Source organism: Hypanus sabinus, chromosome 13 (assembly GCF_030144855.1).
Source record: "Hypanus sabinus isolate sHypSab1 chromosome 13, sHypSab1.hap1, whole genome shotgun sequence".
NCBI lineage: Eukaryota > Metazoa > Chordata > Chondrichthyes > Myliobatiformes > Dasyatidae > Hypanus > Hypanus sabinus.
The window spans coordinates 28,025,863-28,050,385 of record NC_082718.1 but is presented as its reverse complement, the minus strand read 5'-3'; the positions used below and the strand labels follow the sequence as shown (position 1 = coordinate 28,050,385).

The window sequence follows — 24,523 nt, the reverse complement described above, 5'->3', positions numbered from 1 at the left end:
ACCTCTCATTCCACAGCCAAAGGTTTGCTCATCAGATTAATAAATCTAAGTTTCTGGTCTCACCATCCTTTCAGGCCGAGTTGCAGCTCCCACCACTTGATGAATGCCACCTTCTTGAGACATCGCTTATTGAAGACATTGTCGGTGGTGGGGAGGCCAGTAGCAGGTCAAGGAGTGATGCATGTGAGGAATGGGAAGAGCTGTGCTGTCTCTCTTTCTCCTAGAAGTGACTGCACATTAAATAACATAGAAACATGGAGAACCTACAGCACAATACAGCCCCTTTGGCCCACAAAGTTGTGCCAAACATGTCCCTACCTTAGAAATTACTAGGGTTACCTATAGCCCTCTATTTTTCTAAGCACCATGTACCTATCCAAAAGTCTCTTAAAAGACTCTATCATATCTGCCTCCACCACTGTTGCCAGCAGCCCATTCCACACACTCACCACTCTCCGAGTAAAAAAACTTACCCCTTACATCTCCTTTGTACCTACTCCGCAGCACCTTAAACCTGTGTCCTCTTGTGGCAATCATTTTAGCCCTGGGAAAAAACCTCTGACTATCCACATGATCAATACCTCTCATCATCTTATATACCTCTATCAGGTCACCTCTCATCCTCTGTCGCTCCAAGGAGAAAAGGCCGAGTTCACTCAACCTATTCTCATAAGGCATGCTCCCCAATCCAGGCAACATCCTTGTAAATCTCCTCTGCACCCTCTCTATGGCTTCCACATCCTTCCTGTAGTGAGGCAACCAGAACTGAGCACAGTACTCCAAGTGGGTTCTGACCAGTGTCCTATATAGCTGCAACATTACCTCTCGGCTCCTAAACTGAATCTCACGATTGATGAAGGCCATTACACCATTCGCCTTCTTAACCACAGAGTCAACCTGCGCAGCTGCTTTGAGCATTCTATAGACTCGGACCCCAAGATCCCTCTGATCCTTCACACTGCCAAGAGTCTTACCATTAATACTACATTCTGCCATCATATTTGACCGACCAAAATGAAGCACTTCACACTTATCTGAGTTGAACTCCATCTGCCACTTCTCAGTCCAGTTTTGCATCCTATCAATGTCCTGCTGTAACCTCTGACAGCCCTCCACACTATCCACAACACCTCCAACCTTTGTGTCTTCAGCAAACTTACTAACCCATCCCTCCACTTCCTTATCCAGGTCATTTATAAAAATCACAAAGAGTAAGGGTCCCAGAACAGATCCCTGAGGCACTCCACTGGTCACCAGCCTCCATGCAGAATATGACCCGTCTGCAACCACTCTTTGCCTTCTGTGGGCAAGCCAGTTATGGATCCACAAAACAAGGTCCCCTTGGATCCCATGCCTCCTTTTAAAAAGTCAGCGCAAGGAAAAATAACAAGTTAAAAACATAAAAATTGAAATATAAAAGAAAAAATAAAATGTGAATTTAAAAAATAGGAAAGAGAAAATAAAGCAATGCTTACACTCACAAAATGCTGAAAAAACTAATTAAGTCAGGCAGAATCAACAGAGAGGAATAAAACTTCATCAGGATTCCTTCCCCTCTACCCCCCATCCCCCACCTTCTTATTCTGACTTCTTCCCCTTCTTTTCCAGTCCTGATGAATAGTCTTGGCCTGAAACATAAATAGTGTGAAGCTTTTGTTTTATTAGCTCTATAGTGAGCTTTTGGAAAAAGGCATTTTGCTGGGTGTGTAATGACGGCAATCATTTTTTCACCCCACTTCTTTGTCCTGAACACATTTAAGTCCGGCAGTGATATGACGCTAATCATTTAAGACACAATCATTGGTATATAGTGACTACATATCCTGAGATAAGAAATGACATTTTTATAAGTTTTTTTTCTCTTGCAGCTTTACATATGGCATGTGCAGGCCAGCATACCAAGTGTATAAGGCAACTAGTGGATGCCGGGCTGATTGATTCTCCAGATAACACAGGAAGGCTAGCAAACCAACTGCTCAAGAATCCTGAAGCGCTCAAGCTTCTGGAAGATGTGACTGACATTAAATGAAAGATAATTAACCAACCTCATTTGCAGTTATTTCTTTCTACCAGTGCTGCAACCATGGTTCGGGTATCTACAAACATGCTCTTCAACCACGTTCAGCCTCTTACCTGAGAACACAGGTACCTCCAACTATTCTAACTCTCCAACTCCCCCTCCTCACCTGCTTCTCTGCTGCTTTCATTTTGGTAGTTTCCTTCATTGAAATGTACAAAGCAACAGGATGGATAAACAGAGGGTGCATTCACTGGACTCTAGATTCAGAAGTGAATAAAATAAAGGGTAAGCCCTTTGGAGATGAAAAGAGTCAATGAATGTTGTTTACTTGCATTTTCAAAGGCCTTTGACAGGGTGCCTCTCATGAGGCTGCGGAGCAAGATAAGAACCCATGTTATTACAGGAAAGATACTAGCCTGAATAGAAGATTGACTGACTGGCAGGGTGTAAAGAGTGGGTATAAAGGGGACCTTTTCTGGTTGACCATTGGTGGCTAGTGGTCTTCCACAGGAGTTTGGGGTTGGACCATTTATTTTCTCATAACGTCAACGATTTGGATGATAGAACAGATGGCTTTGTGGCCAAGTTTGTGGACAATACAAAGATAGGTGGAGGAGCAGGTAGTGTTGAAGAAGTGGGGAATCTGTAGAAGGAATTTGACAGATTAGGAGAATGGGCAAAGAAGTGGCAAATGGAATACAGTGTTTGTAAGTTTATGATCATGTACTTTGGTAGAAGAAATAAAGGCATAGACTATTTTCTAAATGGCGCAAAATTCAGACATTAGAGGTGCATAGGAACTTTGGAGTCCTCATACAGGATTCCCTAACGGTTAACTTGCAGGTTAATGTGAGCATTTGATGGCTCTGGACCTGTACTTGGTGGGGTTTAGAAGAATGGGGTGGGAGGGTAGGGGAAATCTCATTGGAACCTATCGAATATTGAATGGCCTAGTCTTTTAAAGGTAGAGGAGGTTGAGTATACTTTACAATTAACTCATCATGGTGCACAGACATGGTAGTTCCATCTCAGTTCTGCTCACCTGACCTGGAACATCTAGCGGTCAAATGTCCATTTTATCTGCCGAGGGAGTTTTCCGCCATCAGCCTGGTAGCGATGTATGTTCCACCTCAGGCCAACGTCAGGCAGGCACAGGAGGAGCTCAGCTCCATGATCAGCAGGCATGAAACATTACAGACTCTGATGCCTTCCCTATCAATCCCATTCGTACACTTTAGAAAGCCCAATCACCTGGTTATGCTTCTACTCCCAGCATATAGGCAGAGACTAAAGACCACAGCACCAGTGGTGAGGACCAAGAAGGTTTGGTCAAGAGAGGCGGAGAAGCGCTTACAGGACTGCTTAGAGTCAGTGGATTGGACAATATTTAGGAATCACCTTTGAATCTGAATGAATACGCCACCGTTGTCATTGACATTATTAAAACCTACATGGATAAGTATGTGCCTTCGAGAAAGTACCATTCATACCTAAACCAAAAGCCATGGATAAATCAGATGTTTCGTAGTCTGCTGATGGGCTAGGTGTGTGGCATTCACGACCAGTGATCCAGAACTATACAAGGAATCCAGGTATGACCTATGGAAGACTATATTAAGAGGTTAGAGGTGGAATCGGACACACATCAGCTCTGGCAGAGTTTGCAGGCCATTACTTCCTAGAAAGCAAAACCTGACACGAATGGCAGTGATGCTTCACTCCCAGGTGAGCTCAATGCCTTTTATGCACACTTTGAAAGAGAGAATAAAACTACACCTGTGCAAATCTCTGTAGCATCTGGTGACCCTGTGATCTCTGGGTTTTAGAAGCTGATGTCAAAACATCTTTCAAGAGAGTGAACCCTTGCAACACATCAGGCCCTGATGGTGTACCTGGTGGGGTAGTGAAAACCCGTGCCAACCAGCTGGCGAGTGTTCAAGGACAACTTCAATCTTTCACTGCTACAGCTGGAGTTAACCACCTGCTTCAAATGGGTGACAAGCACACCAGTGCCTAAGCAAAACAGGATGAGCTGCCTAAATGACCATCACCCAGTGGCACTCACATCTACTGTGAAGAGGTGCTTCGAGAGTTTGGTCATGGCTAGAATCCACTCCTTCCTAAAGAGGATTCTGGACCCTCTACAATTTGCCTATCACCACAATAGGCCTACAGCAGATACAATCTCAATGGCTCCACACGTCCTTGCATCACCTAGACAATAGGAATACCTACGTCAGGCTGCTGTTTATTGACTACAGTTCAGCGTTCAACACAATCACACCCTCAGTTCTAACCAACAAGCTCCAAAACCTGGAGCTCTTCCTTCCACTGCAACTGGATCCTTGGCTTCCTCACTAGGAGACCACAGTCGGTGCAGATTGGAAATAACATCTCCTCACTGACATTCAACACTGGCACAGCTCAAACTCAGCTAAGTTTGGCAATGACATAACTATTGTTGGCAGAATTTCAGATGGCGATGAGGCAGACAGGACTGAGATAGACCAGCTGGTTGAGTGGTGTCACAACAACAACACGATGTCAATAAGACCAAGGGATTGATTGTGGATTTCAGGAAGAGGAAGTCAACAGGATACACACCAGTCCTCATCAAGGGATCAGAAGTGGAAAGGGTAAGCAGTTTCAAATTTCTTAGTGTCAATATCTCTGAAGATCTATCCTGGCCCTGAAGATCTATCCTGGCCCCATCATATTGATGCAATTGCAAAGGAAGCACAACAGTGACTATATTTCACTAGCTGTTTGAAGAGACTTGGTATGCCACTTGTGACCTTGTCAATTTCTACAGATGTAGAACTGTACAATTCTGACTGATTGCATCACCGACTGGTATGGAGGGGCCATTGGAATTGATCGGAAAAAAATGCAGAAAGTTGTAAACTGAACAGTTCCATCATTAGGCCATAAGGTATAGGACCAGAAGAATTAGGCCATTTGATCCATCGAAACTGCTCCACCATTTCATTAGAGCTGATACATTTTTCCTCTCAGCCCCAGTCTCCTGCCTACCCTTCCTGCCCTGACCAATCAAGAATCTATCAACCTTTGCCTTAAATATACATAAAGACTTGGCCTCCACAGCTGCCTATAGCAATGGATTCCACAGATTCACCACTCTCTGGCTAAAGAAATTCCTTCTCATCTCCACTCCAAAAGGACATAATCAATTCTGAAGCTGTATCCTCAGGTCTTAAGACTCCCCCACCATAGGAAACATCCTCTCCACATTCACTCTTATCAAGGCATTTCACCATTTGATAGGCTTAAATTATGTCACCCTTCATTCTCCTGAATTCCAGTGAATACAGGCCCAGAGCCATCAAATGATCTTCATGTGGTAAGCCATTTAATCCTGGAATCATGTTTGTAAACCTCCTTCAAATCCTCTCCAGTTTCAGCACATCCTTTCTCAGACAAGGGACCCAAAACAGCTCACAATACTCCAAGCGAGGCCTCACTAGTGCTTTATCAAGGATCTGGTGATTCTTGAAAGATTACTACTGATGCCTCCACAATCTCTTAAGCCGCCCCTTTCAGAACCCTGGTGTGTACACTATCTGGTCCAGGTGACTTATCTACCTTCAGACCTTTCAGTTTCCCAACTGGTAATGGTAACTTCACACACTTCATGACCCTTGACATCTGGAACTTCCACCATACTGCTGGTGTTGCAAGCAACGGGGCGAACCCAAACACAGGACACTGGCACGGAGATAGAGTTAGGGTGCAGACGAGGGCGTGAGTGTGGCTGGAACTTGTCACGAAGCGTTGCTGGAGCTGAACGGCAAACAGAAGGGCAGGCGACAGGCAACCCTTATCTTGACACGGAACGTTGTTGAGCTGAACAGCAAACGGAAAGGCAAATGGCTGGCAATATTTAACTTGACACAGAGAGACAGAGTTACACAGGTAAACCTCTGTACAGAAGTAAAACTTAGAATACACAATCCTAAGTGGCTGGGAACACAAATTACCCAGGAGAACACAGGGAAAAGGGAATTAGGAAATATGAGGAATTAACAGTCGGGACCATGACAGTACATCTCCGTGCCCCCCCCCCCACCCCAAACAGGAGCCTCCAGCTGAACCACCAGGCTTGCCCAGATTGTCACAATGGAAATCTCAGATGAGGAAAGGGTCCAAGATGAAGGAGTGGGGGATTCAGGTGTACTCATCAGGACCGTATCCCTCCCAATCGACCAGGTACTGGAGACCCCTGCCTCAGCAGCACACATCCAGTATTTGCTGGATGGTGTAAACTGGGTAATCGTCGATGACCCAGGTGAGTGGAGGGGGTTCGGCAGGAGGGCACAAAAGGCTGACAGACACAGGTTTTAGTTGGGAGACGTGGAACATGGGATGAATGCGCATGGATCTGGGTAGTTTGGGTTTGACCACCGAGGGGTTGATGATGCTCTCGATTTAGTATGGTCCAATATAACGAGGGGCGAGTTTCTTGGATTCAGTTTTGAGGAGGATGTCTCTTGAAGAGAGCCAAACCTTCTCGGTGGCAATTGCGGTCAGTGGAGCAGAGCAGGGCCACGTGTGCATCCTTCCAGACCTTGCGGCACCGGCGGAGATGGGCCTGAACTGAAGGCACAGCGATGTCGTCTTCGTGGGCAAGGAACAGAGGGGGTTGATAGCCTAGGGAGCATTCGAATGGAAACATAACTGTGGCAGCGCTGATCAGGGAGTTGTGGGCGTACTCAACCCAAGTGTGATGGGTGTTCCAGGATGACGGGTTGCTGGCAGAAATACAGAGCAGTGCTGCTTCCAAATCCTGATTTGCTCGCTCCGTTTGACCATTAGACTGTGGATGGAAACCAGAAGACAGACTTACTGAAGCTCCAAGGGCTTGACAAAAGAATTTCCAGACTTGGGAGATGAATTGGGGGCCCCGGTCAGGAACAATGTTAGAGGGAATTCCATGAAGACAGAAGACGTGATGGACAAGGAGGTCAGCTGTTTCACGGGCTGTAGGGAGTTTGGGAAGGGCTATGAAGTGCACGGCTTTGGAGAAACAGTCCACCACAGTGAGTACAGCAGTGTTCCCATGTGAAGGGGATAGTCCAGTGATGAAATCCAGAACAATGTGGGACCAAGGGTGGCCAGAGACAGGTAGAGGATGAAGCAGCCCAGCAGGTAGCCAATGGGAGGCTTTTCCACGGGCACACACAGTACAGGCAGAGACAAAGGAGCGAGTGTCAGCATCCTTGGTGGGCCACCAGAAGTGTTGCTTCAAAAGGGACAGAGTTTGACTGATTCCAGGATGGTAGGTGAACCGGGAAGTATGCCCCCACTGGAGAACCTGAGAATGGACAGAGTCAGGCACGAAGAGGCGATTGGGGGGGGGGAAGGGTGGGTCAATCGCCTGGGTCAGGTTGAGTCCGTTGGGCCTGTAACTATGCATTCGATCTCCCAGGTGAGGTCAGCCACAACACAGGATGGTATCAGGGTTGGAAGGGTCCTCCTCAGAGACGTATTGATGAGAGAGAGAGAGCAGCTGGCTTCCCGTTCTTGGAACCAGGACAATAGGTGAGGGTGAAATTGAAACTGCCGAAAAACGGTGCCCAACGGGCTTGGCGGGAGTTAAGGCATTTAGCTGTTTGGATGTATGTCAGGTTCTTATGGTCTGTCCAGACAATGAGTGGGTGTTCTGTTCCCTCCAGCCAGTGCCTCCACTCCTCCAAGACGAGTTTGACGGCCAACAACTCCCGATTCCCAATGTCGTAGTTCCATTTGGCGGGGGATAGACGATGAGAGAAGAAGGCGCAGGGATGGAGCTTTTGGTCAGGGATGAAGCATTGGGAGAGGACCACTCCCACCCCAGAGTTGGAGGCATCGACTTCCACAATGAATTGACGAGAGGGGTCAGGTTGGACCAGGATGGGAGCGAGGTGAAATGTCTCTTCAGCTCCAAGAAGGCTGAGTCCACTTCGGGGGTCCAGTGGAAGGGGGGGGGGTCACAGGAGAGGTGAGCTGAGTAAGTTGGCGAACCCCGGAAATCACTAGAGTTGTTTGAGCGTCGTGGGTTTTGGCCACTCTGCCACTGCCCAGATCTTTTCTGGATCCACCCTCGCCTACTCACTCTCAATGATGTACCCCAGGAAACTGATGGAACGTGCATGGAACTCACACTTCTCTGCCTTAACAAATAGCTTGTTCTCCAAAAGCCTCTGAAGAACTTGGCGGACATGATGGGTGTGCTCTTGGAGATTATGGGAGAAGATTAGGATGTCGTACAAATAAACAAAATCTAAATGGTTAATAAAGTCCCTAAGGACGTCGTTGACCAGAGCCTGGAACTCCACGGGAGCACTGGTCAAGCCGAAAGGTATTACCAGGTATTCGAAATGACCAAGGGGGGTGTTAAAAGCTATCTTCCATTCATCTCCCGCCCTTAACCTGACCAGATGATAGGCATTCCACAAGTCCAACTTAGAGAAAACTGTGGCTCTGTGAAGGGACTCGAATACAGAGTTGATAAGGGGCAGGGAATACTTATTCTTTATGGTGATGCTGTTCAGGCCACAGTAGTCAATGCATGGGGGCAATGAGCTGTCTTTCTTCCCCACAAAGAAGAAATCGGCGCCTACAGGGGAAGATGAGTGTCGGATAATGCCAGCCGCAAGGGAGTCATTTACGTACATCTCCATAGCTTCTCTTTCTGGTCGGGACAGGTTGTACAGCTGACTGGTGGGTAGTGAGGCTCTGGGAAGAAGGTCTATTGTGCAATTGTAAGGGTGATTTGGAGGCAGAGAAAGGGCCCATTGCTTGCTAAACACTTCTCCCAGATCGTGATACTCTACAGGAACCATGGACAAGTCAGGGGGCTCAGAGGTGGACGAAGTCGCAGTACCTCCACTGGGGAAAGGGCTGATTGCAAGCAAGTGGAACGACAGAATGAACTCCAGCTGACTATCGTCCCAATGGGCCAGTCGATGTGGGGGTTATGACGGCTTAACCACGGGTGGCCGAGAATGATAGGGGCTTGAGGAGAGGAAATTAAATTGAATCGTACCTGTTCCCGATGGTTTCTGGAGAGAAGGAGAAGCAGGGGTTCCATGCAGTGCGTGAGTCGGGCCAGGAGTCTACCGTCCAGTGCCCGGGGGTACACAATGGCTCACAAGGAATTCCGGCTTGGAAGGCTAAGTTTTCATCCAAGAAGTTCCACTCTGCGCCGGAGTCCACTTGTATTAACAGGCAAAGACTGTTGCTTGGAGGCATTTGATTTGATGCAAACATTTCATTTTATAGTATGTTTCATAGTACAAGTGACAAGTAAAGCTAATCTTAATTTTAACAAGCTTTAACCTGTTAAATACATTGATTCCATTGATGCATTAAACATCTTGGCACAAACTAACCAACAAGAGGCATTTATCAAACAGCACATAACAATGAACCACAAAACAAGGTTTCAGTAGTGAGGTCAGTTTTGAAGAATTTTATTGGAAAAGAATACCATATTTTCCCCAATAATCAGTGAACTAAATTCCAAGCAAGCTGAACATTTATCTCTTGAACAACTGCTAAAAATTTCTTTCTGAGAAAATAAATGTGAAATGTAACTGTTATGGTGGTAACCTAGTGAAAGTTTTTATAGATATTAACAGAGCACCTGATAATTTTAATTAAATCTCACATTAGCCTCCTCTGTTCCAAAGAAAACAACCTCAGCCTATACAATCTTTCCTCAGAGTTAGGGAGTCAGCCAAGTTGAGCACAGTAGTGGATCTAGAATCCTATAATGGCTGGGCCAAGTAGATTCCTTCCATGAGGGAGCTGTTTCATATTAAAATGAAAAACCAATTGTTCCGTGGTTAGCACAAGTAATAATAGTGCCATAATCCTAGATATATTTAATTACTTGAATTCAAATCTCCAGCTTTCATTGGATGGAGTAAAATATACTCACTAAAACTTGGAGGCAGGTGTTGCACACCAGTGCAAAATGCATTCCTTAACTCTGAATTTTAAACTGTCACCAATCTACAGCCCTGTGAAATGAACGTTGAATTTTCCTATTTCAAGTAACCCATAACTCATGTATTCCATTCTCACTCCCACCTGTCTACTCGGAATTATTATATATAGCAATCTGGCTCCCCCATTGGTTGCATCTGTGTATCATCCCTCCCTAATCTAGTTCCACCTATCGCCCACAAACCTCTGTCTCTACTTGTATCCTTCACCTTCCGCACCCAGCTCCATCTGCCTAATTATTTCTTATGTTTCTAAATAACCTCAATATCACTCACCCCTCTCATTTCTAAATACTGAGAGTTTCCCCTCTTCACTCTCCTGGTTTCCAACCAAAACATCAGCCATCCCTTTGCCTTCACAAATGCCACTTGACCCACTGAGTTGCCCATGATTCCAGCCTCTGCAGTCGCTTGTGTCTCCTCTCACCAGCACATGCAGTGAACAGCTCAAAATGCTTCCTGCTACTGACAGGGGCTTGACTGTGTCATGAATCTTCACCCCGCACAAGGTCACACACTACAAGAATGGCATTCCTTCAGAAATAAATTGCTGCACGGAGCAAAGCCTGGCTGGAAGAAAGCTGACCGCCTATCACTTGCATCTTGCATCAAACCTCATAGGCACAATCTTGCCAGGATTGTTTAACACCCATCTCATTAAAGTCAGATTGGGTAAACATTGCTTTAACCTAAAGCAGTTTCAGCCAGCAATATTTCCTAATAATTTGCACCCATCATGAAATTGGACCAGTATTTCCATCCCAAATGACAACTCATGTTCTCATTATTATTGATTGATTTATGTGGATGTTGTCTCATTTTGTACATTGATTGCCTGCAAGAAAATGAATCTTAGGGTAGTATATGTACCTACCTGACACATCTCTGCCATCTGACAAACATCTAATGATGTTGCTTTTCATGCAGTACCTTTTTTTCCACTCTGAACAATATAAACTTAAGTTCAATGGTGCAACTCAGAATTGTCATGGAATAGTCTCACTACAAACAAGGGTAGACCGAAGGGTTTCGGCCCAAAACATCAACTGTACTTCTTTCCATCGATGCTGAGTTCCTCCAGCATTTTGTGTGTGTTGCTCAGATTTCCAGCATCTGCAGATTTTCCCTTGTTAGGGGTAGTTTGTTGCATTGATAATAACTTAAAGGGAGTCTCTGCAGACATTGTGAGAGGAGAGAGGGAAGCATTATTCTCACTGCGGGCAGTTCAGACATTTTCCAACACCCACAGTTTTTGCCAATTGTGACGGGGAATGTTTTATCCTCTATTTAGTTGCAGATGCTCCCATTCAGGATTGTCACCCTGTGTGATGGAGAGGTTTGTGAGTTCCTGAGACCCCAAGCTTCTGGAATCACTCTTGGCAGTAAGGTCAAGCGGGAAAAGTTCCAGACAAAGACTGATCCAACCAATATGTCTATGATGAAGCTGGGGGAAGATGATGACACATCACAATGGCAGTGAAGGTGGAGGAAGGGTGCGCAGTACAAGGTGTCCAACCATCTTATGTTCCATGCCACTGGACCCTGACCTCAATCACTCAAAAACCATGTGGTGGCTGCCCGTGCATCAGCCTTCCCACGTTAAACAGAGTCATGCAGAGGCGTTTGCCATTACAGGAATCCACCCTAGCATCCCAGATTAAATCCCATGGTGATTAGCAAGTGGCTAAGGAGGCAGGATTGTGAGGTCTGGATGTGGTCCCAGATTGTCTTCTACTTGAAGCCCCACCAACTCCTTAGAAGAACATTATACTCGACTTGAGTGATCACATTACTACTAATAGATTCAGTGTCAGCAACATTTATTTTGCAACCTTCCTGGGTGAAGAAATAGCAAGGTCTGTAGCAGTATCAACAGTTGACTCATCAACACTCCTGCATAATGGTGCGTGTGGCCTCCCCTAGATGAGAACTTATTGAACAGTAAAAGTGAGTTCACAGTCACTTTCAACAAAGAGAAATGAACTGTCCCTGCTATTCACCATCTGCTCCTGTTCCACCTGCAGTCTTCCTCTAAGGAAGAGAAAAATATTTCCAACACAGGTAAAACCTCTCCACCACTGAGCATATCTACAAGGAGCACTGCCACTAGAATGCAGAACTCATTATCAAGGGTTCCCACCATGAGTGCAATGCTCTCCTCTCACTGCCACCATCAGGAAGGAGGTACAGGAGCTTTAGGTCCCATACCACCAGGTTCAGGAACAGTTATTACCGTACAACTATCAGACTCCTGAAGCAATGTGGATAACTTTATTTACTTCAATTCTGAACTCATTCCACAACTTATGGACTCACATTCAAGGACTGCACAATTAAGTATTATTTATTGATGTAAAGCACTGGTTAAAATTTCTACTGTGCTGTGAGGTATTCTTATTTTAGCCATTTTCTCCAAAATCAGTGTGTCCTGCTAGTTAGAGTGTTTTGGCTTCAGCCAAAGATAAGGAGCCATGTTGTCCAATTTAGGAATGTTGTGTCAGCCAATAAGGATTGTTTTGGTATGTGTTGTAACTTTCTGGCCAGTGGGATGCTTTGGAAGATTAGGGAGCTGGTTGGGATCAGAGTTCTGAAGGATAGTAGTCTGGGGTCTTTCAGTAGGAGCTGCGGAGCAGGGCACAAGGGAAGATGGTGCAGAATGCCACTCAAAGGAGAGACCCCATTGTAAGAAGTGCTTTGTGCAGATGAAGGGTTCAAAGGAGGAAGTTTCAATACTCCTGAGTTAACCAGGTCACTCGAGATGGTCTTCGAGGGAAGGTAGAACTGTGGCTGGTGTCCTTCATGCAGAACATGGGTTCAGTATGTGAGTAAAGCGATACACCCGACTACTCCAGAAATGAGCTCCAACATTCATGCACACCTTGGTCTGCTTTAACTGTAATTGGCACTTTTATTTTTTTCCTTTTCTTTTTCCTGTTAATCGTTTGTTGAAGTTGAAATATTGGTAAATATGCTTTATTTATAATTTTATGTTGGTGTACGATCTGTCATTTTCTGGTGAATGATAACTGTACAGTATATGGGGCAATATTTACACAGCATTCGCTACAATCGGTTCCTCCCCGGAATATCCCAACTTTCTTGTTTGGTTGAACCCTAGATCATGCTGACCCTAAACATATATTGCTTATGAAAGGTGGCCTTCTCGCCGCAGAGTCATGTGGCTGTTAGCAGAGTTAGCTAACAAGCAAGTTTGTATACGAGCCTCGGTGAGAGGGTTGCATTTACTTTGTATTTGCATAGATTGTCTTTGTTGCAAGTTGATTGTTTGTTCAAAGTTCGAAGTAAATATTTTATCAATGTACATATATGTCACCATTTACTACCCTGAGATTAATTTTCTAGCAGTAGAAGAAATACAATAGAGTCAATGAAAATCTGTGTTCAAATAAAGACTAACAAACAACCAATGTGCACTGTGCTATACCATCACGTTGGAGGATCTCAGACACAATTTAAGGTGTTGCTCCTCCATTCTGAAGCTAGCCTCATCTTGGCCCAAGAGGAACGGGCATGGGAATTGGAATTAAAATGTTTGGCCTCTGGGAAGCTTTGCTTTTGGCGGATGGCGCAGAGGTGCTCAAGGAAGCGGGTACCACAATTTAGAAGTCTCACAGATGTAGAGGTGGCCGCATCATGTGCACTGGACACAACTGATGACCCCAGCAGATTTTGCCATTGAGGTGATGCCTCTCCTGGAAGGACTGTTTGGGGCCCTGAATGGAGGTGAGGGAGGAGGTGAATGAGCAGGTTTGGCTGCTTGCAGAGATAAGTGCCAGGGGGGATGAATGGACTTGATGGCCTAATTCTGCTCCCTTGTCTTATAGTCTAATGATTGATAGTGGCTCGCTGCCACTCCATTCTGAAATGGCTAATGAGGAGGCAGTCTCTTCCACAGGTGGCCAGGAGGGCAGTTTGCCTATTCTGCTGGTTACAGAAGTCTTCTTTGTGGCCCCAGTGCATGACCTTGAGGTTTTCAGTAGTCAGTAGGGATGCTGTGCTTCTTTAAGGAAGCTGTGAGCACTTAATTTTCTCTCCACACCCAAAAACATGCTCTCCCAGCAGAACTCAGATCTAAGACCATAAGACATAGGAGCAGAATTGGGCCATTCAGCCCATTGAGTCCACTCTGCCATTCCATCATGGCTGATGCTGGATCCCACTCAACCCCCATACATCTGCCCTCTCACCATAACCCTTGATGTCCCGACCAATCAGGAACTGCTGCTCTAAATATACCCACAGACTTGGCTTCAGTCGCAGGCTCTGGCAGAGCATTATGCAGATTCACCACTCTTAGGCAAAAAAAAAATTCCTCCTTACTTCTGTTTTAAAAGGTCACCCCTCAATTTTGGGCTTGTGCCCTCCAGTTCTGGATACCCCCACCAGAGAAAACATCCCCTTCACATCCACCCTATCTAGTCCTTTCAACATTTGGCAGATTTCAGTGAGATCCCCCCGCATTCTTCAAAATTCCAGTGAATACAGACCCAAAGCTGCCAAACGCTCCTCATATGTTAACCCCTTCATTCCTGGAATCATCCTCTAGACTCTCTCCAATGACAATAAATCCTTTCTGAGCTAAGGGGTCCAAAACTGTTGACAATATACATTGTCAGTTTAGTTTTGGGAGTCTCGGGTTGGGCACGAGCGTGGTATTGCTATCTCAATGTGGATGACTGGGAGTAACCTTGGTCTCGGGGTTACTGACGCTGGACTCCGAGAGGACACTAATATTTACTTGCTTGTCCTTTGGAGGATTTTAGTACCGTCTCACATACTGTTCGCAAAGATCAAGTCGTTACACAGTGCGTTAAGGCAGAACAAGATAAAACAATAACAATGCAGATTAAAGCGTAAAATGCACAGCGAAAGTGCAGTGAGGGCAAAAGTAAAGCGCAAGATTAGATTGCACAAGGTCAAAAGTCCATCTTATCCAAGTAGGGAACCACTTAATAGTCATATTACAGCAGAGTAGGAGCTGTCCTTGAGCCTGATGGCACGTGCTTTCAGGCTTTTGAATCTTCTGCCTGATGGGAGAGGGGAGAAGAGAAAATGTTCTTGTGGTCTTAAATGATGCTGGCTGTTTTACTGAGGTAGCGTTAAGTAGACAGAGTCGATAGGGGGGATGCTGGCTTCAATGGGGCTATTTTTCCTGGGCTTTGAGATGCCTCCTGTAAGTAGTCAGGCCAATATGCAACTTAAATTCAAAGTTAGTATAGACATTGTGGGTCAAAGGGCCTGTTCCTGGGCTTTATGTTCCATATTCTATCTCAATCTTAATTTGGCATTCTCTAATTGTTTATCTATCTAGTTGGTAACCTCTTGCTGAAACAGAGCTCAGAGTAGAGTGTCTGCTTCACAGGTTTGGTTTCAGGCATGCAAAATGCAGTGGAGGCAAAGGGACTGCAGACACTGGAATCTACAGTGACAAACAATCTACTGGAGGAACTTCTTGTCTCGGGCAGAATCTATGGGGGAGCAGGGGGAAGGAATTGTTGATTCCCTCCTTCAGTCATCTTCTTGCCTCTTTCTCTTAGCTCCAGTCCACTCCTACCCATTATCTGGCTCGATCTGCCTCTCATCCTTCACCCATTCCCCTAACTTCTTTATACTAGCTATGCCCCCACTCCACTGTTGTCCTCATGCAGACTTTCAACTGAAGCTTCGATAATTGGCATGCGTACGAAAGAAAAATGGACGACGAACTGGATGGATCTTGGAGTAGGTTAAATGCTTGCACAATATCGGGGTTAAAAGTCCTGTACTGTGTAACTCCTCTCCCCTGCCCCTCACGGATGCTGCTTGACCTGCCAAGTTCCTGCTCTCAGACCCTACAAAAGGCACAAATAGAACATTTTTTATTCATAACCTGGGCAGATCAAGCTTGCCTGATTACAATGCATATATGAATCAATTGGAAAGATATGGCTACGGGAGGTGCACTGCTCAGTGAGAAATATTGTGAAGAGAAAGAGGCAAAACCTTCTTATCCCCATAAATGATGGCATGTAGTTGAGGCTGCTGTGATTTAAATTCAAGTTCCAGTTTATTGTCATTCAGCCGTATATGTATAGAGTTCAATGAAGCAATGTTCCTCTGCCATTGTTTGTATAAAGAAAGATGCCAGAAAAGGGCCAAAAAGGATCCCATCCAACTTGCTCATGGACTGTTTGTCCAACTCTCATCAGCGAGGAAGATACATAGCATTCACACCAGGACGGTCAGACTCAAAAAGTGTCCCCAAACCATAAGGCTGATCAACAACTCAGCCCAATAACCCACCCCTCCACACCTACTCCCCCAACTACCACTACCTTATCACTTCCTGTCAGTCACCTGTACAGACACTCCTGTGCATAGCAACACTTCACGGACATACAATCACTAGATATATAAGCTATCTCATGTACTTATATTTATTGTGTTTTTATCTTGTATTTTTTGGGCTGTATTGGATCTGGAGTAACAATTATTTCATTCTCCTTTACACTTGAGTACTGGAAATTGTCATAATGGGGGCGATGGGAGTGGACCCAAATGCAAGACACAGACACTGAAGTACCAGGAACTGGACTAGGCATGAGAAGAAGCAAGGAAAATGGGGAAGAAAGGACACTGGACATGATACAGGCCCCCAGATGAGACAAGGATTCTGGGCCTGCACTAGGACTTGACAAGGACAGCGGAACCAGGACATCGAACTGGGAACTAGGAGCCTGGGCTTGGTCTCCAAGTCAGAGACTGGACAAGGACACAGAATCTGGGTCTTGACTCAGGCTCGAAGTCCAGAACCAGGCGAGGACATGACGAGGTTACAGGATGAGGATGAGAGACTCCTGGACAGAACAAGGGAACCCCAGCACAGGACGAGGGAATCCCCGCACCGAGCTAGGCAAGGTACTCTTGTGCTGGGCGAGGCACATAAACATGACAGAAACAGAGCCTTGGTCGAGGAAGGACAGGAATGCAGAACACAGAGCCAACAGAGAGACAGGGACATGGAACACAGAGCCAGGACCCCTCCTTGGATACAGGACATAGGGCCGGGACTCATTACACAGAACACAACGAGACAGTTCCCAACGCTAGGTAGTGGCAAAATGGCTGGACCTACGTAGCAAAGGCATGGACATAGAGAGGCAGTTCCCAATGCTAGGTAGCGCCAAAACAGCCAGACCTACCCAGCAAAGGCATGAACATGGAGAAGCAGTTCCCAACACTAGGTAGCAGCAAAATGGCCAGACCCACCTAGCAAAGGCGTGGACACAGACAGACAGTTCCAAACAGGGCAAGGCTCCAGGCCGAGGCAGAAAGGGATTATAGACAGGGGGTTTGGACAGGAACAATTCAGCAGCCCAAGGCTGAATCCTGAAGCTATTTATGAGGCCAGCCCAAACAAGAATCAGCTGCCTCAACAGAAACTGGGGAAACCCGGAAAACCTGGAATAAGGAGCGTGGACCAGACCGTGAACCGAAATGCGGATTTCACGGACCAGACCATGACAGAAATGACATCAAACAATCTTGGACCAAGATGCAAAACACAGTACTTATATCACATCCAGCACATAAAATAATGTTAACACAATAATATCTACAGATATTTTAAAAATTCCATTGATGTATTGACAAGTTGACATGAAGTGCATAGATGACATATAGTGAAGTATACAACAGTATATACTGCTATTCACACTGTCAGAAATAAAGTGTGCTGGATGTTCAGCAGTGTCACAGCCTGGGGGAAGAAGTTGTTACGCAACCTAACGGTGCTTCTCCTTCCACAGTGGTACATTCTACCTGAGGGTAGGTCAAAGAGATTGTGAGATGGATGGGAGGGGTCCTGTTCTTAGAAGAGGAAACAGGCAACCTACTGCATGAGCAAGTGTGTGCAGAGCCTGTAAGTTTCTATCTACAGCAAGGCGCACCATGTCGTCAGTGGAAATAGACAGAAGGAAGTTCTGTCTGCTTTCCTGTTGGTAAGTGCGTTGCCCTGTGTGGTTATGAGACAAACAAAGCGACTGGACCGCAACATTTGACTTACTGATTGAGGGGAAGAAACATCTCAGGTATTCCCCTCCACACCTTCCGCAAAAGAGATCAGACAGATAAAACAATTATGGTGTTTATAGATCAACCTTCAGACATTTGTGTGGAGCTCTTGCCTAGAGGTCAGGATCAGTCACTACATAGGGGACCCACCTAAAGGCCAACCTTCAGAAAAAGGCAGAGAGGGCAGGCTATTAATAAAATCATTTCTGTTGACATAGAACTGTTAATAAAAACACAGAACATAGAAAACTACAGCATAGTACAGGCTCATCAACCCATAATGTTGTGCCGATCTTTTAACCTACTCTATGATCAATCTAACCCTTCTCTCCTACATAGCCCTCCATTTTTCTGTCATCCGTGTACCTACCTAAGAGCCACTTAAATGCCTCTCATGTCTCTGCTTCTACCACCATGTCCAGAAGTACGTTCCAGGCATCCACTAACCTCTGTGTAAAAAAAGCCTACCTCTAACATCCCTCCTACATTTTCCTCCGATCAGCTTAAAATTATGCACCCTCATATTAGCCATTTCTGCCCTAGGAGAAATGTTTCTGGCTGTCCACTCGATCAATGCCTGTTATCATCTTGTGCACCTCTATCAAATCACCTCTCATCCATCTTCACCCCAGAGAGAAAAGCCCTAACTTTCTCAACCTATCGCCATAGGTGAAGGTAGCAGGACAATATTTAGACCATAAGATAAAGGAGCAGAATTAGGCCATTTGGCCCATCAAATTTCATCATGGCTGATCCACTTTTTCTCTCAGCCCCAATTTCCTACCTTTCCCCTGTATCCCTTCATACCCTGACCATAGAATTATCAAACAAAATATTGACGCTAGTCTTAATAACTGAAACTTTTCTTTTCTGGATCACTCTTACTGATTGAGGGGAAGAACCATCTCAGCATAAGACAATGATGAGATAGATAATCGATAGTAAAAAAGTATTTCAGAGAAAATTATCAAACAAAATATTGGTGCTAGTCTTTATAAAGAATGTTAAATAGAAAAGCATAAGCTTGGTCAACGAAACGGGTGTAGAGCAGTGTCAAAGAAAGAAAAGTGGAGAGATTTCGGGAAGGCATTTCAGAGCTAAGGACTTTGACAGATGAAGCCAATGCCACCAATGAGGGTGGGAAGAGAGGAAGGAAATTAGAAATTTTAGGAAAAGTTCTAGAAGTTTGCTTTATTTATCACACATTCACTGAAACATTGACACATACAGTGAAGTGCATGGTTTGCATCAACGACCAAACCAATCCGAGGTTGTACTGGGGCAGCCTGCTCATGTCTAGAATGCTTCTGGTGCCAATTTAGCATGCCCACAACTCTAACCCATATATTCTTTTGAACGTGGAAGGAAACTGGAGCACCTAAAGGAAACCTACGCCATCTTGGGGAGAACATAATAACTCATTACAGTGGCAGGAAACGAACCCCGATCTTATGATCACATCGCTTTAAGTCCAAATTTGTTGTTAAGTCTAGATATTAAAATAATTAATGGGTGTGGGAGTAGGGCAGGGAAATGGACTTGAGGTACAAGATGAGTATTGATCTTGTTGGATGATGGAATATACCTGAGGGACCAAATTATCTACTGCTGCTCTCATTTCAGATGTCCTTACAAAAGATCCCGATGCAGGGTCTCAACCCAAAACATCTGCAACACGCACAAAATGCTACAGGAACGCTTGGTCCTGTCGATGGTACTTGGCCCAAAACATAAATGCCGCTCCTTTAACAGCATCAGTCTTAATGGTAATCTTCTTTCCTGGAAGAGAACAATACTGATGTTACTCTGCCTTTGGGCAAGCCTTGTCAAGACTGGAACAAAAGGAGAAGACTGAAGGGAGTTAAATAGCACCACAATGAAACACTGATTAGCTGGAATGTGCGTATTCATGAGTTTGATTGCTGAACCTGTTCTGCAGCTCTCCTGTGAAGGCACACAGACACTGTGGCGGAGTCCATGGTTGTGACAGGGCTCCTGTGCCTGCTGGAAGTCTTGGATGAGAGGCTTGTCTAGGATGTCGTGCGCTGAAATCTAGCAGAGTAAAGTCACAGTGGTCAGGTTTCTGGGGTTGAGTGTGGCTCTGTGGCTCAGAAGGGAAGGGAGGAGAAGAGAGGAGTTGAAGAGATAGGGGATTTTTTAGTTAGGGAGGTTCTGTGAACGAGAATGACACTCCTGGATGGTAAGTTGCCTCCAGGGTGCAAATGTCCAGGATGTCTTGGATCAAATCTTCAGAATTCTTAAGTGTAAGGGTGAGCAACCGGAGGTCATGGTCCATTACATAGGTAGGAAGAGGGTAGGTTCTGCAAAGTGAGTTCAGGGAGTTAGGTGCTAAATTAAAGGGCAGGATCTGCAGGGTTGTGATCTCAGGATGACTACCTGTACCACATGCTACTGAGGTCAGAAATAGGATGATCATACAGTTTAACACATGGCTAAAGAGTTGGTGTACTAGAGGGGGCATAAGATTTTTGGATCATCGGGCTCTCTCCCAGGAAAGGTGGGACCTGTACAGAAGAGACAACTTGCACCTAAATTAGAGGGGGGGGGGAGCGAATATCCTAGTGGGAAGGTTAACTAGTACTGCATGGCGATGGGGGAGGGGTGTTAAACTAGGGTTGCAGGGAGATGGGAACCAGAATGCCAGAACAGATGGTAGACTGGTTGTGTACACATGTTGTTAAGATCTCAGACAAAGTCAGGAAGCAAAGGTTAAGCATGCTGCGGCTAATATTTTGAGTTAAGTATATTTCAATGCAAGAAGTATTGTAGGAAAGGCAGATGAGCTCAGGGCATGGATTAACACATGGAATTATGATATTGTATTACATTAGTGAGACGGTTGCAGGAGGGACAGGACTGGAGCTCAATATCACGGGTTCTGTTGTATTAGACATGATAGAGTGGCAAGGATTAAAGAGGGAGGGGTGGCATTACTAGCCAGGGAAAATGAAATGGCCGTTCACAGTCAGGCCAAACTGAAGAGTTTGTCTAGTGAGGCTTTATGAATGGAACTTAGGAATAAGAAAAGTATGACCACGTTAATGGAGCTATATTATAAACCACCCAACATCCATGGGATTTGTAGATTTGTGGAGAGATTGCAGACTGCTCCAAGAAACATAAGGTAGTGACAGTAGGCGATTTTAACTTTCTACATATTGACTGGGATCCCCATACTGTAAAGGATTAGATGGGATAGAATTTGTCAAATGTCTTCAAGAAAGTGTCCTTAATCAGCACATAGAAGTCTCAATAGGAGTATGTGCAATATTTGATCTCCTTTTGGGGAATGAGATAGGGCAGGTGATGGAAGTTTGTGTGGGGGAACACTTCGCATCCAGTGATCATAATGCCATTGGCTTCAAGGTAATTATTGAAAATGATAGGTCTGGCCTTGGGTTGAGATTCTAAATTGGAGAAAAGCCAATTTTGATGGTATCAGAATGGACCTGGCAAGGGTGGATTGGGACAGTCTGTTTTATGACAAAGATGTACTTGATAAGTGGGAGGCCTTCAAAAGTGAAATATTGAGAATACAAAGTTTGTAAGTGCCTGTCAGAATAAAAGGAAATGATAACAGGTTTATGGAACCTTGGATGTTAGAGAGAGCTATTGAGACCCTGGTTAAGAAAAAAAGGAGGGGCACAGTAGGTAAAGGCAGGAAGGAATAAATGAGGTATTTGAGGAGTATATGAAATCCAAGGGAACACTTAAGAAAGAAATTAGGAGGACTAAAAGAAGGCATGAGTTTGTTCTAGCAGACAAGGTGAAGGAGAATCCTCAGGGCTTCTACAGACATGTTAAGAGCAAAAGGATTGCATGGAACAAAATTGGTCCTCTGGAAGATCAGAATGGTAATCCATGTGTGAAGCCAAAAGAGATGGGAGATCATAAATGGATCTCTTGCATCTGTATTTACTTGGGAGATGGACACAGAGTCTTTAGAAGTGAGGCAAAGCAGCAGTGAGGTCATTGACCCTATAGAGATTACAGAGGAGGAGGCAATTGTTGTCTTGAGGCAAATCAGGGTGGACAAATCCCCAAGGCCTGACAAGATGTGAGAGGAAAGTGCTATACTTGCAAAGGACGTAGCAGATATATTTAAATCATCCTCAGCAACAGATGAGATAGCGTCGGATTTGAAAATAGCTGATGATGTTCCGCTGTTTAAGCAAGGCTTTAAGAATAAACCAGGAAATTATAGGTCGGTGAGCCTGACATCAGTTGTGGGAAAGCTATTGGAAGGTATTCTAAGAGAGTGGATATATGAGTATTTGAATAGATAGAGATTGATTAGGGATAGTAAGCATGGCTTTTGGGCATTGTAGGACGTATCTAACTAATCTTATAGAGCCTTTTGTTATCTACATGGACTTCAGCAAGGTATTTAACGAGGTTCCACATGGGACATTGGCAAAATGGTTCAGTCGCTTGGCGTTCAAGATGAGGTAGTAAGTCACAATAGACATTGGCTTTGCAAGAGAAGCCAGAAAGTGGCAGTAGATGGTTGCCTCTCTGACTGGAGGCCTGTGACTAGTGGAGTGCTGCAGGGATTGGTGTTAAGTCCATTATTGTTTCTCATCTATATCAATGATCTGGATTGATAATGTGGTTTAATGAATCAGCAAATCTGCAGATGACACCAAGATTGGGCGGTGTAATGGACAATGAGGAAGACATTCAAAGCTTGCAGTGGGATCTGGACCAGCTGGAAAAATGACAGATGAAACTTAATGCAAACAAGTGTGAGGTATTGCACTTTGAGAGGACCAACCAGGGTAGGTCTTACAGTGAGCACTGAGGAATGCAGTACAATAAAGGGATCTGGAAGACAGATCCATAATTCTTTGAAAGTGGTGTCACTGGTAGAAAGGGTTGTAAAGAAAGCTTTTGGCAAATTAGCCTTCATAAATCAAAGTAGTGAGTACAGGAGATGGGATGTTATTTTGAAGTCGTAAAAGATGTTGGTGAGGCCTAATTTGGAGTATTATATGCAGATTTGGTCACTTACCTACAGAAAAGATGTAAATAAGATTGAAAGAGTACAGAGAAAATTTACAAGGATGTTGTCAGGACTGGAGTACCTGAGTTTTAAGGAAAAATTGAATAGGTTAGAACTTCATTCCCCAGTACGTAGAAGATTGAGGGGAAGATTTGACATATTCAAAGTTAGATAGGGTAAATGCAAGGAGTCTTTTTCCTCTGGGGTTGGGAGAGACTACAACTAGAGGTCATGGGTTAAGGGTTAAAATCTCATGGGTTAAAATGGTTAAGGGGAACATGAGGGGAAACTTCTTCACTCAGAGATTGGTGAGAGTTTGGGGAACATTCTGCCAGCGCAAGTGGTAGATGCGATTTTGATTTCAACATTCATGACAAGTTTTGATAGGCACATGGATGGGCAGGGTATGGAGGGCAATTGTCCGGATGTAGGTTGATGGGACTAGACTGTTTAAATGGTTTGGCATGGACTGGATGGGCTGAAGGGACCTTTTTCTTGGCTATAGTTTTCTATGACTCTGTGATTCTACAAATTAGTCAAGCAGAGACAAAGTCGTGGTGGTCTTGGGACATAGTTGACCCTCCAAAATCGTCTCTTGATAAATTCCAGGATGGGAGGAATGACTCCATTCCAACACCCTAGGGCGCAGCATGGCAGGGGCAAAACAGCTGGTTGAAAGGACCCCAACTGGGCCTGGATCTGGCCAGCCCTCATCTACGCCACTATTCCCCAAATCACCGCAGCAGCAATGCTCAAGTAAGGAATTGCTGTTGTCCTCAGACACATTGAACTGCTGGGAGAGAATATTGGCCTTGGTATTCTTGCTGCCAGAATGGTAAACAAGGGTGAAACTAAATCAGGTGAATGAGGGAGTCCAATAGACTTGATGGAAGTTGAGTCTCTTGGTGTCCTGAATGTAGAAAAGGTTTATTATCTGTCCATATCAAAAAGGGTGCCCTGCTCCCTCCAACCAGTGTTCCCATGCCTCCAGGGCCTCCTGTACAGCCAAAAGTTCTCGGCTCTCAACATCGTAGTTACACTTGGGGGGAGCCAAGCAACAGGAAAGAAAGACACTGGGGTGCAGCCCAGTAGAGCCTTGGGAGAGTACGGCTCCAATGCTGATGTCTGATGCCTCAACAACAAGTGGATGGGATGTGTTTGGATGTTGCAGCACTGGGGCAGTAGTGAAGTATCTCTTTAGTTCAGAGAATATTTGGTCTCCATCACTTGACCAATCCCAAAGAGGTCTTCTTGGTGAGTGCATCTAAATGGGTCACGATGGAACAGAGGGTTCTGAAGAAGCGGTGATAAAGATTGCAAACCCCATGAAGCGCTGCACCAGTTTGACCCTAGATGGTTTGGGCCATATGTTATTGCCTGAACTTTACAGAGGCCCAT

At 45.0% G+C, this 24,523-nt stretch overlaps 1 protein-coding gene across 2 annotated transcripts in view; it reads left to right on the top strand.

The window, feature by feature from the left end:
- ankrd16 (ankyrin repeat domain 16) overlaps positions 1-2,632 on the top strand; it is a 49,108-nt gene extending 46,476 nt beyond the window's left edge. The window contains exon 7 of one of the 2 annotated variants that reach the window (XM_059987382.1): positions 1,869-2,632. In XM_059987382.1, the coding sequence (XP_059843365.1) occupies positions 1,869-2,029 (161 nt within the window). In that variant the 3' untranslated portion in view covers positions 2,030-2,632. The remainder of the gene's footprint in view (positions 1-1,868) is intronic. The other variant, XM_059987381.1, reaches the window with a different exon arrangement.
- Positions 2,633-24,523: the final 21,891 nt, after the last annotated feature.